The 13,158-nt window shown below is 41.9% G+C and overlaps 1 protein-coding gene across 12 annotated transcripts in view; it reads right to left on the bottom strand.

Moving 5' to 3' along the window:
- The window catches only part of PRR16 (proline rich 16), a 589,987-nt gene that overhangs the window by 497,592 nt on the left and 79,237 nt on the right, over positions 1–13,158 (bottom strand). Inside the window, exon 2 of one of the 12 annotated variants that reach the window (XM_063964196.1) lies at positions 652–756. The exons of 10 other annotated variants lie outside the window; for them this stretch is intronic. In XM_063964196.1, the coding sequence (XP_063820266.1) occupies positions 652–663 (12 nt within the window). In that variant the 5' untranslated portion in view covers positions 664–756. Of the gene's footprint in view, positions 1–651; positions 998–13,158 lie in introns of those variants that run through there. One more of the 12 variants, XM_063964197.1, reaches the window with a different exon arrangement.

The following is a 13,158-nucleotide window of genomic DNA, read 5'->3' as shown; positions in this document are numbered from 1 at the left end:
AGTCATAATGCCACTCCTAATGATCACCGATGACCCCAATCCTCCCTCTAATACTCCTGCTAATCGAAAGAAAAGAGCACTCCCAGGAGGTAGCTTTGACCCCCACGTGTACATTGATGCTATAGGGGTCCCAAGAGGTGTTCCAAATGAGTTCAAAGCTAGAGATGAGGTGGCTGCGGGTTTTGAGTCATTGTTCCCTATAGTAACTGTAAATAAAAACGTAGCCTGGATTAATTATATATATTATAATCAACAAAGATTTGTTAATGATACCAAAGATGCTCTTAAAGGTATAGCTGAACAGCTAGAAGCCACTTCCCAAATGACATTTCAAAATAGAATGGCCCTTGACATGATTCTAGCAGAAAAAGGCGGTACATGTGTTTACATTAGTAAGGTGGAAGGCTGTTGTACATATATTCCTGACAACACTGGTCCCAATGGTAAGGTTACTTTAGCCATAAACAAGTTAGAAACCTTATCCATAGAACTCAAGAAAAATTCAGGTATTGATAACCCATGGAGCCAATATTTTGGGTGGTTTGAAAATTGGAAACAGGCTCTTGTGCAAATAAGCATATTCATACTTGTAACTTTAATTCTTTTAGGCATTATAGTTTATTGTGTAATTCCCTGTGGAAAGAAACTTACCTCCAAAGGCATTGATAAGGCCCTGATGTACTATGATATAACCACCAGTCCTGTCACCTCCTCTGATAGTAAGGGACCCGACGATTATGTCCAATATCTCAAGAACTGGAGGAACAAGAAAGGAGCCTCACTTAAGAATCATGTCATATAACAATCATGATTCTAAGAGGGGATTGAAGGGTTAAACATGCTATATGAATTGTTATGTGTTTGAATAGACACGTACGCACTCTCTACAAGATGCCTTTGTCTTTTCATATAATATAAGGCTTGTGTGTGTCTTATCTTCAAGGACAATTACATACTAGATCAAAACTGTTACTTCTGTGTGTTACTAAAATATCCCGCATGTAATGTCGTATGCTACTTCTATTTATCCAATCATATGCTTGCACATATTGTATACACCCATGTTTCTCTTCTATATAGTACGCTGTAATTTATTAAATAAACAGAGTGATTCTTAACTACATGGTGTCGTGTATTATCTGTAACGTTAAGGATTGCTCTCACTGACGTCAGTGGCCATCACATCGAGGTAATCAAAGAGAGGTAGGGATCCTTTCAATTACCCAGGGAGGAATAGTCTACCCCTAGAAGAGATGACACAAAATGGGGAGACTGCAGAGTCCTAAAGTTCAGAGTAGGGTTCCAACAAAACCACCAGGTCCGTGTATTTTTCATCCCATCCACAAGCGCACCAGATGAGGCAGCTATGTGGGGCGCACTTTGAAGGTTACGCTGTGGGAGGTGAGCCATACAAGGGCCCAGTGCATATATAGGAAAACTAACACTTGTGTAGTAGTATGATGTACCCTGTATGTAGGGCGCAATGGCAGGGTGTGCAATCAGTGGAGGTACACATTACAGGAAAAGCACACAGTGGGGTGAAAGAGGGGAAGGAAAAACAACAAGGGGAAAAAAAATAATTGCAGGGAACCAGTGGCAGAAGGAAAATTGGGATAACATTATTTTGATAAGATCATAGTACGAGTGGGTATGAGAATGTGGGGGGCACACTCAAGACCAATGGAGATGTCCCTGCTGCACCTGGTCCTGGTGCTCTCCCCCAGTTCTCTGCTCATCTTGAGGTTTAGGCCGAGGGATAGACTTGATGTCCTCAGCCGGAGAGGTGGTAAGTCTAGTCCTGGAGTTCTCATGGTAGAGGTGAGGAGAGGCCACATAATGATCCTGAGTTTTGTGGTTGTAACACTGTCCTTCTGTTATATTGTTGGTTTGTTTGCCTTCTGTTTTCCTTCGGTATAACACAGGAATAACACTGCTATTGATTTTAGCAGCCACTTTATAACTAGCCACTTCATATACTAGGCACTGCAGCCTCCTAAAGGACTGGTATCCTGACCTATACTGAATAAATAAGTCTACAGACACATGTTCATCCTGATTACAACCCCCTCTCCCACACAGCAACCCTCCACCTTCAGCAAAAGGTGTTACTCAAATCTAACAAATGTAAGGTCAGTAAACCACACTCAATCACTATAAGTTCTTTGCATAGTACAGTACATAGAACAGCTTTCAAAAACTTTAAACCAAGCAATGTAATTTGAAATAGTCTGCAATATTGTTTACCGAATAAAACTTTAGTAAAGGCGGTTGAAATAGGAGAGTGTATGAAGGATGCAAAACTCAATATAAACTGTACTGAAGCATGGTAGGGTGTTATATGATTAGGTGTACTGTAGCATGAGTAAAGTCACATGTGTGAATAGAAGGGTTTCTGAGTGTAGTAGAAGTATACTGTATGTAGTAGGAGATTCTTGTTGTAGGGATGACAGCCGTGAGCTCAGTGCTTTCAGGGGAATAAGGGAAAACATTGTAGATAAGGGGAATTACTTTTATATTTGAGTCAGCACAGATGCAAAGGCCAAAGCAGGTGTTGTGTAATATAATTTACTACAGAAAAGAGGAGTTACTGTAATATTAGAAAGATAAAACTGAATCAATGTACTAGAAATAATGATGATAAATAACAATAAGAAACGTAATTTTGCACTAATAAGGCCAGTGGGAACTTTTTGCATGTACTTTCACTCAGATCTGCACAGATAAGAAACCATCCTAAGTGTCTCGGGTTTATCTGTCTTTCTCACCTTTACCCAAACTTAGGGGGTTATTCAGAGTTGCACGCAAACCCACAAATTTAGCAATTAGGCAAAACCATATTGCACTGCAGGTGGGGGAGATGTAACAGTTGCAGTGTAGAAATTAAGCAGCCAGTAGTTACCATGCACAGAAACAATATAACCCACCCAAATATTAATCTCTTTGCACATGTTACATCTGCCCCACATGCAGTGCAACATGGTTTTGCCTAATTGCTAACTTTTTTGGTTTGCTAACAACTGGAGGTTAGGGTTAGACATCAGGTAGGGAGGGTTAGGGTGACAGACACTGTGGGGATTGAGGAATCAATAAATAAAAGCAGGGCCAGTGAGATCACAGCGGCTCTATAAAAAGAAGGCCTCACTGGTATTCTTTTCATGTCATAAAATGCACTTCAAAATGGCAATAAAAATAAAATGTAGGCTTCCATGATGCAGCCTCTTGTGATAAATGTAAGTGAAAAGAGAAAGCAGAGTAAAAAATCCCCATAATGTTGCGAAGCTCCCAAAAAGGCGTAACAATATTCCTCCCAATAACACACCTCCCAACATATTGGAGCATGGAGTCGAGACTCCCTGCACATGCCTTAAAAAAAAGGGGCATGTCCTTGCAAGAAGAAGGCACGGCCTCATGTCATGCTCACTATGTGGGTTTGCACAGCACAACCTGAGCTGCTGGGATGTTACCCCACTGCACTGCTTAGATGTTATGCGCATGCACAAGTCATCAATTCACCCTCTGCAAGCCACGGGTGGGACGTTTAATCAGTGTACTTAAAGTGGAACATATGGAGGGTATGCAATAATTCCAATATCTGTGCGACAGTTCCAATTTGGGATTTGCTGTGGGCTTGGAAGCAGGGGCGGATTTAGGGGCCACCACTAGGCACAACAGTAGCGGCCACCGCTCCCCTGCCTAATTTTATTATTTTTATTGATTGGTTATAAGCTCTCATTTAAGGATAGCCAATTTAAGAGAATAATAAAGTAAAAAGCCACTATGACATTTTTTTTAAATTATGTATACATATTTACTAAGTAGTACATCGTACAGGGGCAGTGTGTGCATGGCCTATCCGTTTACACTCCATTCAAGATGGCATATGGTACAGTACAGTGGAAATATTTTGCCGTAACTGGTACTTTTTGGGCTGACAGTACCAACACAAGTATCCAAGTGTTACCCCCAAACAAGTGTCCCCCCCTCCCCTCCAGGCACGTGCCTCAAGTGCCTAATGGGAAATTTGCCACTGCTTGGAGGTATTCTCTATTGGCACACCCAAGTAGTTTACTGAGTACCCAGAACCTCCCCCAATGGATGAGAATTGTCTGCATATCTACAGTGGGTATTCGGAAACCCCTGTACCTTCAGTACACATCACATTTAAATGGTGGTTTTGTAGGCAGAGAGGTGGTCTAGCAATTCAGAAATGCTAAGAATGTTACCTGGTGTGCGCCTCTGTCCATTATTCCCCTCCTGCTGATGCAGACACCCCCCCCCCATGTTTCTAATTCTGGGATCACTATTGTTAATGGAGCTATGTAACAACGTCAGTGGGTACCAGTGGCGCACCCAGGGAGGGTTTACGAACCCAGAAACCCCCCTCCACCATGAGTATTATTAATGGCTGTCTAGCGTCCTCTGCAGCCTGCTTCCTTCTTGGAGGCACTTGTAAGTGCTTAATAAAAGTTTACTTTATTTTAATTATAGTACATATATATCCATGTGCAATTTGTGCATACATATATACACATGTATATACAGACATACACTGAAACTGGAGGGGGGGAGGTTCAGGGGAAATTTAAGGAAAAATTACTTCACAGAAAGGGTAGTGGATAAGTGGAATAGTCTCCCATCAGAGGTGGTAGAGGCTAAGACTGTAGAGCATTTTAAACATGCTTGGGATAGGAATATGAATATCCTTACAAAGAATTAAGGTTCAAAAAGGGTTGAGATTACCTAAAGGATAAAAAAAAAGGGGCAGACTAGATGGGCCAAGTGGTTCTTATCTGCCGTCAAATTCTATGTTTCTATGTTACATACATATAAACACACACACATATGATATATATACATGCGTATATATACGTGTACTGTATGTGTATGTATATATATATATATATATATATGCATGTTTAATATGCTTTGTGTATATGTGTATATGTATATAAATATATACATAGGTGCATATACGGTATATATATGTGTAGATATGTATATATATATGATGAAATAGTGGTAGTACGGCGCCACAGGTTAGTGTAGGTAGATTATATATAGGGTTATAACAATAGACCCAACCGTAGACACTCCTTTATAAGTATAAGGTGTCAGCTAGCCCCCAAACAGTTTAGGCAGTGATAAGCTGTCTATAATTTAAGGTAAAAAAAGGGGGGATGGGGGCGCCAGCGACCAATGGTGTCTAATTGTTTTTAGATAAAATATGAAGAAATGGCTGGATACGTACAGATAAAATTATAAAATTCAATTTAATTTATAAAAGAAAGGGGTGGGATAAAAGTTTACAAGCATAGGGTAATATTTAAGAATACATCAAGAAGATTTTTTTAAAAAACGGATACACAAAATATGAGGATAAAAAATATAAAAAATATCAATATTCTAAAAAGATAAAAAACACAATGCTTATCTTTTAAAATGGAGGGTCAGTTTAGAGGTACACCCAACGCGTTTCGTCCATCAGACTTCATATATCACTATATATATAGTGGGAATCCCTGCACTCTCACATAATACAGACAATTACTGGGGTGCCAATCAGGGTCCAATCTCGTGAAAGATGGGGCCCATAGTACAACATGCAGTATCTCCACTATGTGGAAAAGACAGCACTCTCCAGATTAAATTTTCAAAAATCAAAAAAGTGGATATTTATTATAAAGTCTATCTCACAGTTTCCAGGAAATGTCCAACGTTTCGGTCCACACCGGGACCTTTTTCAAGGTATACAGCAACAAAACATCCAGTACAGCAGTGTAGCATAAGTCAAATCAAGTAGGGAAACTGGAGCACCGAATGGGCCTCACAGGCCCCTATTATATACCCTGGAAATGGCGCCATTCCCGCCTCCAATGTCACTGGAGGCGTGGTGGAACGCATGGTGGAACGCAAACATCACTTCCGGTAACACCGGAAGTGAGTCGCGCTATATTGATAAAACATACATGCTCTTTAAATGTCTTTATGTACCCATGGTGTGGAGCAGAATGCTCAAAAGTACCCGGAGCCCAAGGGGAAGCTACTCTTGGTAGCACCCTCGCGCTGGGGCCGGGTGATGTGTCCGGCGGAACGCATGCTGAGACGCAGGCGTCACTTCCGGTATTGACCGGAAGTGAGCCGCGCTAGCAGCCGGACAGCGGGGTTTAGCTTATCAGAATAGGGCATCATAAGGGGACATGTATTGGGTACACAACAAAGGGTGATGTATAATATTAAAGTGACGCCATTTACATTGAGCTAAAGGAAAACCATAGTGAACCGCAGACGTTATTTCCGGCTATACCGGAAGCGGGCTGCGTCATACTAGGTGTAGCAAGAGTAAATGTCCGGATTGCATTTACTTCTTAATAGGCAGTGGGCTTAGCGATCCATATGTGTTTACCCATTAATAATGGGTCTCCCAGTGGGGTCAATATGGATAGGGTATATATAGAACCTGTGAGATCACTTCAGGATAAAACTTGCGTGTATAGTGCTATAGCAGAAAAGAGCACATAATTACAAAAGTGATGTTAAACTAATCATACTAAACATACTGAAAACTTAATGTGTGTCCACAAGGGTACAATGAATGGGGTATTAATGAACATTAAGGTTCAATGTTATTTAAAAAAAATTGACAACGGATTATTTTCATTCATGCCCCTAGGGGCAATAGTGTCCAATCTGTAGATCCATGAACTTCCTCTCTTCTTGAGCAGCAGGGTACGGTCTCCCCCTCGAGGTGGTGGGGGTATCCAGTCTATAAGCTTCGATCTGAGGACCGATACCTGATGTCGTGATGTCATAAAATGCCGGGCTACTGGCAATGTAGCTGTGCCAGTTGTGATTGCTTGGTGGATGGAGGTTCTGTGGTTGGCCATCCTATCTCTGAATCGCCTGGAGGTCATCCCAACATAGTAGAGTCCACACGGGCAGGTTAGGATATAGATGAGGTGGTCCATCAAACAGTGTAGTCTGTATTTAATCGCTATCGGTCGTCCAGAGTGGGGATGCAGAAAAGATGATCCTGTGAGCATACCTCTGCAGGTAGTGCAGCCTGTACATTTGAAGCAACCTGGGCGTTGTTCATGAAGCCATGTATGTGTCGTGGAGGGACTGTGTTCAATCAAGGGTCTCATCAGTAGCTGTTTCAGGTTTTATGCTCTACGATAGGCCATCATCGGGGGAGTACTTTTTTTCAGTTTAAGGTGGTCATCTGTTGTGAGGATCGGCCAATGTCTACGGATGGACCTGGCGATCTTGTTTGATTGATTACTGTATGTGGTAGTAAATACCATCCGATTTGCAGTTGCTGTGCCCTGTGTGTTGGTAGTCGGCTCGGCAAACTTCTTCCTGGCTTTACACAGGCACCCGGATACTATTTCCTTCTTGTAGCCTCGTTGTATAAATCGCGTGGTCATCTCGGATAGTTGGCTCTCCATGGTGTCCTTTTCTGAATTGTTCCGCATCACCCTGAGGAATTGCGAAACTGGGAGGTTGTTTTTTAAGGCTGGTGGATGTTGGCTACTAGAGAGTAGCAGAGTATTTCTGTCTGTGGGCTTTCTATACAGACTAGTGATAATACGGCCCTCAACCAAGGTGACAGTTATGTCCAAAAAATTGATGCTATGCGGGTCACTCTGACAGGTGAATTTAACCGGGCTTTCAAGACCATTCAAGGAGCTCACCATCTGGTTAAATGTGTCTTTGCTACCTTTCCATATTAAAAAAATGTCATCTATGAAACGTTTATAAAATAATATCTCAGTCCCATAGTTGGACAGGATGTATGATTGCTCATATTCGGTCATGAAAATGTTCGCATAAGCCGGTGCCAGATTGGATCCCATGGTGGTCCCCTCACATTGTAGATAGTATTTTCCTCGATACAAGAAATGATTCTGTTTGAGGACTAGACTAGCTAGATCCAAGAGGAACCCCACTGGTGGTCCGGTGGGAGGTTGACGTAGTAATGCTCTTTCCAGTGCTTGGAGGCCTTGATCATGAGGGATGATGGTGTATAGGGAACACACATCCATTGTCGCCAGTAGAATATTATCCAAATCTGGAGGTAGATTGGATAATTTCTGCAGAAAATCCGAGGTGTCCCGCACATAGCTACGACTGAGTTGTACTATGGGTTTTAAGAAAGTGTCTAGATACATGGCCAGTGGTTGTAAAAGCGAGTTTCTGGCTGAGATGATTGGTCTGCCTGGTGGGTGTAGCAGGGTTTTGTGGATCTTGGGAATGGTGTAGATGATAGGGCACACTGGAGAGTCAACAGTCAAGAATTCGTATGTGCGTTTGTCGATATGTGATGATTGGAACCCTAGGTGTAGTAAGTCATCCACCTTGGTTTTTATGTTAGGAATGGGGTTGCCCTGGAGGCAGGTGTAGGTCACTTCATCGGACAACTGTCTCACTATTTCTGAGTTGTAATCATCCCAATCTTGCACCACCACCGCACCACCCTTGTCGGCTTGTCTAATCACAATGCTAGTATCTTTCTTTAACGCAGTAAGGGCCTTACGCTCTGCGATAGAAAGGTTGTCAAAGCGTCTTTTAGTAGTGGGTGTAAGTGCTTCGTGTTCAACAAGTCGAGTAAAGGTCTTGATGCTAGGGTTAGAGGAGGTCGGATCGAATGTGGATGGCCTATGGAGATGTGTGCCATCTCTCTCCAGATCTGTAGGAAAAAATTCCCGTAGTCTGAGTTTGCGGCCAAACTTGTATATATCGACTGTGGTGTCAAACTGACTGCAAGGAGTCATGGGGACAAATGACAGACCTCTGGAGAGGAGTTTTAGTGTGGCCTCATCTAGGGACTTACTGGATAAGTTGAAAACTAGTTCAGGTTCTTGTCTCTGCATTTGCGCCATATGTCTCCCCTTCCTTGGATGCGGCCTCCGTGGTTTGCGGCTGGCGGTCGGCTGGTAGTGGTCGTGCGATCTAAAAAAGCTCCTTGTGGTGGGCGGCTATCTGAGGATTCTGTCTCTGAGGCTGATGCAGAAGAGGCTGTTTCATAAGAGTTAGGCTGTCTGCGCCCCGGTCTGCGTGTTCTATAGGGTCTTTGGGGTCTAGTGGATCTAGAGTCACCAATCAGCCACCTGTACACCGTATGATTTTGGTAATCAGAGGTAACAGTGGAGAGTTTACTGAGTTTGAAAGCAGTAATCTCTTTTTTATAGGTATCTACCTGGGTCTGTAATTTGTCGATCAGATTATTGGTCCTGTCGTTCCTAATGGTAGCCAAATGTGTCTCGTTAAAGATATTAATCTGAGCCTTAACTTTCTTCAACTCGGTACCGACCTCCTCTATAACCAATAGCATCAAGTCTAGGGAGCACTTGTTCAGAACACCACACCACCGACTGCAGAAAGTGGGATTGTTTCTACCTAATGTCGGTATGTTGTTGACCCTGAAGCCCCTGGGTATCTGTTTCTTCCTGTGGTATTCGGACAGGAACTGTCCGTGCAGGGTAAGGTCTATTTCCCTTCTCCTAAGTTTGAGTAGTTGATGGTATAAATCAGTCGGAGTCTCAGCCGGGAGTGTGTCAAAATCTAGTTGGTCAAATAACACTTTTTCTGCATCATCGTCCGTGAGGGAAATCACACCATGTTCAGCCTGTGCGAATAGATTGTCATCAAGAAAACCCACTTGGCCTTGTGCCATGCCAGTGGAATAATGCAACTGTAAATGACCTGTCTGTATGGATATTTTTCCTTACCGTACCTGGTATTCCACGAGGTCTCCCTGTCGTGTACTGACCAGGCCCAGCACTGATTGGCTTCCAAGTTCGGATGGTATCGGGCTTGACCAGTGCGGTATGACAGTAAATACAACCAAGACAGATACTAGATCCGTACCGTTAGACAAATGTACCCTTACAAATTGTAACACGTATGTAACCCAAAGTGATGAATCCAGTGCTATACAGTGCCTACTACTAGATAAATAGTACAGTACAGGGTGGGTGCAGGAAAAGAAACAATACGATAAACGGATTGGATCTATATACAGTGGGAATCCCTGCACTCTCACATAATACAGACAATTACTGGGGTGCCAATCAGGGTCCAATCTCGTGAAAGATGGGGCCCATAGTACAACATGCAGTATCTCCACTATGTGGAAAAGACAGCACTCTCCAGATTAAATTTTCAAAAATCAAAAAAGTGAATATTTATTATAAAGTCTATCTCACAGTTTCCAGGAAATGTCCAACGTTTCGGTCCACACCGGGACCTTTTTCAAGGTATACAGCAACAAAACATCCAGTACAGCAGTGTAGCATAAGTCAAATCAAGTAGGGAAACTGGAGCACCGAATGGGCCTCACAGGCCCCTATTATATACCCTGGAAATGGCTCCCCCTTGGGCTCCGGGTACTTTTGAGCATTCTGCTCCACACCATGGGTACATAAAGACATTTAAAGAGCATGTATGTTTTATCAATATAGCGCGACTCACTTCCGGTGTTACCGGAAGTGATGTTTGCGTTCCACCATGCATTCCACCACGCCTCCAGTGACATTGGAGGCGGGAATGGCGCCATTTCCAGGGTATATAATAGGGGCCTGTGAGGCCCATTCGGTGCTCCAGTTTCCCTACTTGATTTGACTTATGCTACACTGCTGTACTGGATGTTTTGTTGCTGTATACCTTGAAAAAGGTCCCGGTGTGGACCGAAACGTTGGACATTTCCTGGAAACTGTGAGATAGACTTTATAATAAATAACCACTTTTTTGATTTTTGAAAATTTAATCTGGAGAGTGCTGTCTTTTCCACATAGTGGAGATACTGCATGTTATATATATATATATATATATATATACACAGACACACTAGTTTTATGGACCCAGCATATACTGGGTCACCTCAGTCCCCACCCCCGTGCTTGGCTCCACCCAGTTCTGGAAACCCACCCATGCAAATCCTGCGTTTGCCACTGGGTACTGGAGAATTTGAAACAATGGTTAAATCTTCAGACTCATTTGCATGCATTGTGGTAATGTGAAAACAGCTAGTACCATTCCTGATGCCAGTGAGTCTGGACATATGGGAAGAGCTGTGTGTAACAGAGTGAGGAAGTGATAGCACAGTATACTGTACCTGGAGTGAACAAGGTACATTACATTCATGTCTGAACATTCCAATTTAGGAGTTTAATCACTGAAAACATCCTGAAAAGATCATAAAAGATAACCCCCAAAAATGCTGTTTATTTTGTGGCCCTACAGCTTGAAGATGTTCAAAGTCACCAATCATATTCATTTCCAAATGTCAATTTGTCACATTTCATATCTAGACATAGAACAAGAGAAAAAGTCTTGACAGAGCTTTGGCTGATAAGAATGTAGGAGACAGTTGTACAAAGGCTAACAAGGCCCCAAAGGGATTACATGGCCCACTATAATCTAACTGACTGATGAAATGAACATTACTAATGACATGCAGTGTCTGTGATGTACGTATTAGGTGTACAGTTCTTTATTCTGAAGCAATTAAATTTATTCTTTCAACGAAGAGGTAAAAATAAATTTATTGCAAATTGCAATACATACAACTTCGTTTTACTGTATATTTGACAAGTACTCATGTTTCAAGAAAGCTCAAATTCAAAAGTCTAAATTAATAGCATATTATTATAACCTTATAATTAAATGTTACATTTATTCAAACACATTTAACTTTTAAGTAATATAATATAATAAAGGCAGTAAGGTTTTTGATTAAGATTCAATCTTGCAGATGTAGTAGGTAAAAGAAGTGTCTTTGCAACGTATTTTTCCTATTAATATGGATAAGATACACAAATATTGTTTTGTTTTTTTCAGGCTCGCTATTGATGTGTAGAAGCCTACTACAGTCTCCAGCTCTGATGATTTATTACTGAGAAAGGCCAACTGTAGCTAACTGTGGAACCAGTATAGCTTGTTCTACAATGGGAGGACTCCCCTAATCAGTATACTCATGTGATGTGTCTCCCAAGTCACTGAAGTTCTAAGTTCAACTGATGCTATGAGAGTGAATGCAAAGCTTATAAACGATTTATATTGATGGTGCAGTGGTGCGAAATTGTGAAGGCATTTTCAATACAATATTCCACCCCTTTTTTAGATTAATGTCTAATATTAGGCAATTTAAAACTGCTATGCTATGTTAACTGCTACTACCTTTAGCTGTAGTACCTGTGTTCCAGTTTTCTCACAGTCTTTTAGCACCTATAATTGCTTATAATAGCCTTTCTTATAATAGACCATTATGATAATGCTCAAATTGTGAGCTATCACACCATCACATACTGAAATAGGTGATAGGTTACTGAGGGGAAGTATAACTTGCTAATTCCATCAAAGGTTGTAAGCACAACACATTACAGTCAGAACCTGACAGCAGGACAGATATAGTGCAGTAGTGGTCAATGGGGTCAATTCTATTCTGCAACTTAAGAATAGCGCCGGGAATTAGCTCCCGACGCTATTCAATTCAGCTGCTAGTGACCCGCAATTGTCGGGAATTCTTCTCTCATCCCCGGGGGATGAGAGAAGAAACCCGGCAAAAGTGCTGCCTCGCGGCCGGTGCGAGGCTGATTCTGTCGGGAATCAGCCTCGCGCCGGGGAGTTAAGTCGGAGAATGCCCGTTCTCCCGACAAAACTACCTGTTAAGTCAGCGAGAACGGGACATTGCCGACTTAACTGGAGCTGAATTGAATAGCGTCGGGAGCTAATTCCCGGCGCTATTCTTAAGTTGACGAATAGAATCGACCCCAATGATTGATAGTGGCCGTAAATGAGCTATCTAGCTATCTAGAATTCAGGTCCTCTAAAAAAGGGAGGGTAAGTTCAATATAATGCTAGAGAACACAAATAATAAAAAAATTCTTAGGAGATAATTTATCATTTCTTTGTAGACCAAATGTTTACAAGATGTATGTGGTGAATGACAAACAGTAGAATAGGTGGTATAGCTGAGTTTGGCTAACTGTGAATTGACAGTAATTTGGCACTTACTGTATGTCTGCATGAAACTTACCGCATTAATAAGCCCATTTCACAGAGACCTCTGTTACTCAAAAACTGTAGTAATGAGTGATCTACACAGATACCATGTGACTACCAATAGGATCCTGGGTATCTGTGCAACCTGGCAATCCA

The sequence above is a fragment of the Pseudophryne corroboree genome, chromosome 1, assembly GCF_028390025.1.
Source record: "Pseudophryne corroboree isolate aPseCor3 chromosome 1, aPseCor3.hap2, whole genome shotgun sequence".
NCBI lineage: Eukaryota > Metazoa > Chordata > Amphibia > Anura > Myobatrachidae > Pseudophryne > Pseudophryne corroboree.
This window is presented reverse-complemented; position numbering and strand designations above follow the sequence as displayed.